Here is a 5,977-nt window from a genome sequence, read left to right as displayed (position 1 = left end):
AAGAGCATGGATGACGACGTGAAGGGCGACAGTCGTAGCCCCACTGCCCCTGACTACGAGTGGCCGCCGCCGACGATGTCGTCCTTAGCGGCTGCGGCACCCGACCGTGGACGAGGCCGCAAGGAGGACAAGGTGGCCATGGGCGGTGCGCAGGTGCTCCTCCAACACTACTAGGAGGAAGGCCCTGCTGGCCATCGGCGTCGGGGCGACCGTACGTCATCGTCGTGCTATTAGCCGGCGGGAGCTCGCCCGATGGGATGCTGCACTCCTTGCTCTTCCACCACTTACAAGGTGCTGTATATGTATCGTTTTAATTTATTGGCTTCATTCCAGCATATGATCGATATCCATGCATAATTAAATCCTACTGTATATCTTATGTAAAATCCAGGTATCGTGGGTATTTTCAATTAATAATTTGCCGTCCAATCGATTCCGACCATGCATGCACGTTTTTAAACACAATTCGATTAAGATCACGCCTCTGGCATGGATACACTATGATTATGGTGCCCCTCTGTCAAGCTTGTGTGTAACGAACGATCGATCGATAGATAGCAGATTTGTGCATATGTGTACGAGAGAGAACAACCAGAAGCGATAAAACTAATATGCATGGTTTTCATAGTATTAAGAGCAAAATTCACGGCCGGTTTCTATACTTGGCCGGATGTCACTCACCTCTCTATACTTTTAAAGTCATGCATAGTGACACAGTTTATTTTAAGGTAATCAGCACAAGTTCTTAAATTTGGCCAGCACCATTACTCCGATTCTTGAACTTTCAAAGTAATCACCATAGGTCACTAAACTTGTTAAGCAGTGTTAGCTCTGTCCAAATTTAATAATATTAAAAATTACCTATAGCAAGTTTTCTCAACTAAAAGTTAGTTTTAATTTTAGTATTATTTCAAGTTTTAATAGTAGTAATATGGAAGTAAATTCTGTATTAATACTATAATAATATAATAGTATTATTAAAACTTATAATACTACTATTATTAAAGTTTTATTACTATAATACTACTATTGAAAGTAGTATAGTATTATAATACTGTATTAATAATAGAGAAAAGTTACTTCTATAATACTACTATAAAAGCTTTTAAAAAATATTAAATTAAAAGTTACCTTTGATAGAGAAAGCATTTAATACTATAGCTTTAAAATACTAAATTAAAAGTTACCTTTGATAGAGAAAGCATTTAATAATATAGCATTTAATACTATAGGAATTTAAAATGATACTAAAATTAAAAATAAACTTTTGCCAAATTGTCAGGATCCGGCGATGAATTTTGCTCCTATTTCAAGCCAGGTTCAGTTTCTAAACTACTGAGGCTCTTAGTAGCTAGTGTATATATATACACACACATAGACTAACTCATTAACAAACCAAACAAAGATAGCAAGAACATGGATAACGTACGTGAAGGGCGGTAATCGTAGCTAGCCCCACTGCCCGACGGGGATACCCATCAGCCAAGAGGCACCAGTACGACAGGCCGCGCGCCGCCGACGATGTCTTCCTTGGCGGCGGCTGCGGCACCCGACCTGCAGGTGGACGAGGCCGTAAGGAGGAGATGGTGGCCATGGCCGCGCAGTTGCTCCTCCAACACTACTAGAAGGAAGGCCCTGCTGGCCATCTGCGCCGGGGCGACCGTCATCGTCGTGCTATTCGCCGGCGGGAGCTCACCCGACGGGATGCTGCACTCCTTGCTCTTCCACCACTTACAAGGTGTGTATATATCATTTATATATATATATAGGATATATATATCTATCGTTTTTGGCTTCATGCATGCCAGCATATGACTAATATACATGCATAATCAAATCCTATATATCTTATATAAAATCCATGTATCGTGGCTAGCTATTTTTCAATAATTCGCCCTCCAATCTGTTCCGAGCGTGCATGCACGTTTTTAGACACAATTCGATTAAGATCACGCCTCTGTGGCATGGATAGACTGTGATTACAGTGCCTCTCTAACAAGATTGTGTGTAACGAACGATCGATCGATAGCAGATTTGTGCATATATGTGTACGAGGGAGGACAACCAGAACCGATAAAACTGAACCAGTAATATGCATGGTTTTCATAGTATTAATTGGAGCTCTTTTTTTGAGAAATGTGGACCGTATTATATTATTAATTAGTGTATAAGAGAGGCCGGCCAGATCGGCACCCGGCCCGTCCGTGGTATATGTTGAGGAATATGCCACCTAGCTAGAACTTTCGATGCACTTGACACTACTGGTATGTTTGTATTGGAAGTGTGTAGTAGTGTCTTCATGATAAATGGAGAATAATTAATTGAAAATGGTTGATGGGTATTAGGGAATTATTGACTATTTTAATTCATTTGGCTAGCTATTACTAGTGGACGTCACACGCACTACAAACTACTGGATATATATTGGGAACAGCATTTCTAGAGTGGTGTCCATAGGACATAGAACCACATGGACACTTCTTGTTTGTAGTTTATGTGTTGCCATTGCCTTGCTAGCCAGTTTACTCACATGCTCTTGCTAGAGGGGAGTTTATTTCTACTAAGTTTTATATTATAGAACTCAAACTAAAAGAATCAGAATGAGATTTGCAAACTAAGTGCTTATATAGTTGCATAAGTTTCTTGTGATGGAACCTGTCTACCTAAATTTAAATCTTCGAACATGGATGCTCGCATTGTTCTGGATTCACTATAAGATATAATGGTGCTATTCTTTTAGTGATAAGCTACATCACCACAAGAACTCAGATTTCAATAATCCACAAAATCAAGCTAATAACCTTTGTGGAAGAAGGGAAAACACAAGCAAATAAATTGTAAAATTCTTGAATTTGCACACATATTAATTACCTACCTCTTGGGAAAAGTAATCCAAAGAGATATTGTAAAAAATCTCAACATGTTTCTCCATGAATTCTGAATTTCCCTTCTCATGTTGGGGTTTTGACTAGAAAACTCAAAAAGATAGTGTCAAGTAACTGCGATGTGATATGTTTCTTGGGCAGGAACTTCTCTTACTTATAAGGCTATTAGATATTCCAATAATTATCCATTTATCCTAGGTGTAGGCATGAACTACTTAGCAATCAAGGGCAAAATTGTCCAAGTTAATCCTTCATGCATCAGATGGCCATAGGCCCTTCATGAATTCACATCACCTCGTCACAAGACCAACGATCATGTGGCTTCAACATCCTCCTTTAGGTCTCAAGATCCAAACCTGAAAACCACTCCAATAGAGTTTTGAGGCTAAAACCGACAAATCCCCCAAAGCCTTGTAGCCCATCCAATGTCCCCATGCTCTCTGGCTATGTCAACTTGGCCCAACAATTCACCAATTAAGTGCTCACGTCACATTGCCTTGAATTAGTCAAACGTTGAATTTGACTTCCAGTCAACATTATTTTTATCACCATCTTGCATGTGCTCTTGCTCGTCGATGCTAGGAGCTAAGAGTAATGCTATTGTTGCCTTGAAAGTTTTATTTAGGGATTGTAGCCTTTAAAGTTCAAGACGCCCTTGTTCCCTCTGGTTTCCACAAGAAACCCATTTTGAATATGATTTCACATCCCATGGAGTGATTACCAATCAGGGTCTATATACTTGCCCATATGAGATAACGTCAAGGGGCCGGGTAACCCTTGTCATTAGTCTCTCATTACTCGTTTGGTTATGTCCCTATTTGTGAAACTCGTTGGCGTTGTGGCTAGGGTTCGATTCCTTTGATCAAAATATATTTTGCATCTAGAGTAGGTTTTTAATTAGCCTCTTGTTTCTTGATCAGCTGATCACATTCAATTGTCTAATTGATATTTTTTTCATTATTGATCACTAATCCAAAACATCATTTTTTTTAGAGCGGGTGGAGTCTCACTACTTATAATGTTAAATTAAACAGTCTTGAAAACTGAAATACAAGAATCAGAAACTAGTTCATTTCCCAATTGCCATACATGCGCATAGTCAGCAAATGGAGCTAGCTAGTGAAGCCCTTGAATAGATAGTGATTATTATTACGTACGTTCTAATTTTTCTTTATGTGCAATGACGAATCAGGTTTTGAAGACAGACCACCATTTAACCTCACCACCGACCATCTCCTCGACGGCCTTCTCACGGCTGAGTACGGCTACCAGTCGTGCCGGAGCCGATATGAATTCGCCGGTTACCACAAGAAATCGTCGCATCAGCCATCACCCTACCTCCTCGCCAAGCTGCGGAAGCAAGAAGCACTCCAAAAGCGATGCGGCCCCGGCACGGCCGCGTACAAGAAGGCACTCCGGCGGCTTGAATCCAACGCTGCCGACGTCGAGGACGACGATGACTGCCGGTACCTCGTGAACATCAGCTTTCGATTCCGAGGCCTCGGCAACCGGATGCTCGCCGTCGCGTCGGCCTTCCTCTACGCGGTGCTTACAGAGCGCGTCCTCCTCATCAACGCAGACAAGGGTGATGTGCCCGATCTCTTCTGCGAGCCCTTTCCAGGCGCGACGTGGCTGCTGCCGCGCGCCGGTCGCCGCTCCCCGCTCACGAAGCTCGATGATTACCAGGGGGGGTCGAAGGAGAGCCTGGGGAACATGCTGCAGAGAGGCGTCGCCGGCGTGTCCGCCGACGGGAACATGTCGTGGCTGTCTCCACCGCAGCCGCCGCCATATGTGTACCTCCACCTCGCTGGCGTGTACGGCTTCCACGACAAGCTTTTCTACTGCGGGGAGCACCAGCGGCTCCTCCGCGGAGTGCCGTGGCTGTTCATGAGGGCGGACGGCTACCTGGTGCCCGGGCTGTTCCTCACGCCGCCGTTCGTCGGAGAGCTCGAGGCCATGTTCCCGGAGAAAGACGCCGTGTTCTACCACCTGGGTCGATACCTTTTCCTCCCCAGCAACGCCGTCTGGCGCGCTGTCACGAGCTACTACAGCGCCAACCTCGCAGGCGTCGGCCGCCTCGTCGGCATCCAGATCAGGGTGTTCCAGGAGAAGAAGCCGCCGCAGCAAATCCTGGACCAGATCCTGTCCTGCGTCCGCGACGAGAAGCTGCTCCCAGAGACGACCACAAAAGACAACGGCACGTCGTCGCCCTACGGTGTCCTTGTGACGTCGCTGAGCTCGTGGTACTACGAGAGGCTCAAGGGCGAGTACGGCGGTAGACTCGCCGGCGGCGTGCACCAGCCGAGCCACGAGGGGCGGCAGCGGTTGCGCAACGAAGCGCACGACGTGAAGGCGCTGAGCGAGATGTACCTGCTCAGCATGTGCGACGTGCTCGTCACCAGCGGCTTCTCCACGTTCGGGTACGTCGCGCAGGGCCTCGGCGGGCTGCAGCCGTGGGTCATGTCGAGGCCGTCCCCGTTCGAGGAGTGGACGGAGGGTCAGGCGGCGCCAGAACCGCCATGCCAGCGCGCGCTCTCCGTCGAGCCTTGCTTCCACTCACCATCGTCCTATGACTGCACGGTGAGGAGAGACGTGGAGCTGGACAAGGTGACGCCCTACATCAGGCGCTGCGTGGACGTCAGCTGGGGCATAAAGCTTGTGAATCAAAGCCGCGACGGTCAGTGGTAGCATTTGTCAAATAGGCGCCGTATCTAGGCACTTGAACCGGCCTACTCTTTGTTCCTTGTTCTGAACGTTACTCCTTTTTTCCATTTGATTAAACATTACATGCATAGATAACTTCGACTTATCTCCTACAACTAAAAAGAACAATAATAAGACTATTTCATCGTGCGACTTTCTTTTCGTTCCGTCGGTCCGCTTTAGCCTCTTCGACCACGAGTTCCCTATAGCAACCACGACTTCATCCTGCGACCACGCCCCGCAATTAGCGCAGTTGACTTGCCCTTCCGACCACAGAAAGTCACGCTGCCATCAGGAGTAGCCATGCCGATCCCATCGTGCCACTGCGACCCCACATCGCGCTGCCATCGCCCGCCGGGCTCGCTCGTACGCCATCGCCGTCGCCCACC

General features: G+C 46.4%; 1 protein-coding gene across 1 annotated transcript; it reads left to right on the top strand.

The window, feature by feature from the left end:
- LOC8060376 (galactoside 2-alpha-L-fucosyltransferase) lies at positions 1,216-5,667 on the top strand. The gene is made up of 2 exons (XM_002453644.2): positions 1,216-1,738; positions 4,078-5,667. Exons 1-2 carry the CDS (start codon positions 1,522-1,524, stop codon positions 5,571-5,573), a joined length of 1,713 nt encoding a protein of 570 aa, XP_002453689.1. The 5' UTR covers positions 1,216-1,521; the 3' UTR covers positions 5,574-5,667.

Source organism: Sorghum bicolor, chromosome 4, assembly GCF_000003195.3.
Source record: "Sorghum bicolor cultivar BTx623 chromosome 4, Sorghum_bicolor_NCBIv3, whole genome shotgun sequence".
Classification (NCBI taxonomy): Eukaryota; Viridiplantae; Streptophyta; class Magnoliopsida; order Poales; family Poaceae; genus Sorghum; species Sorghum bicolor.
This window is presented reverse-complemented; position numbering and strand designations above follow the sequence as displayed.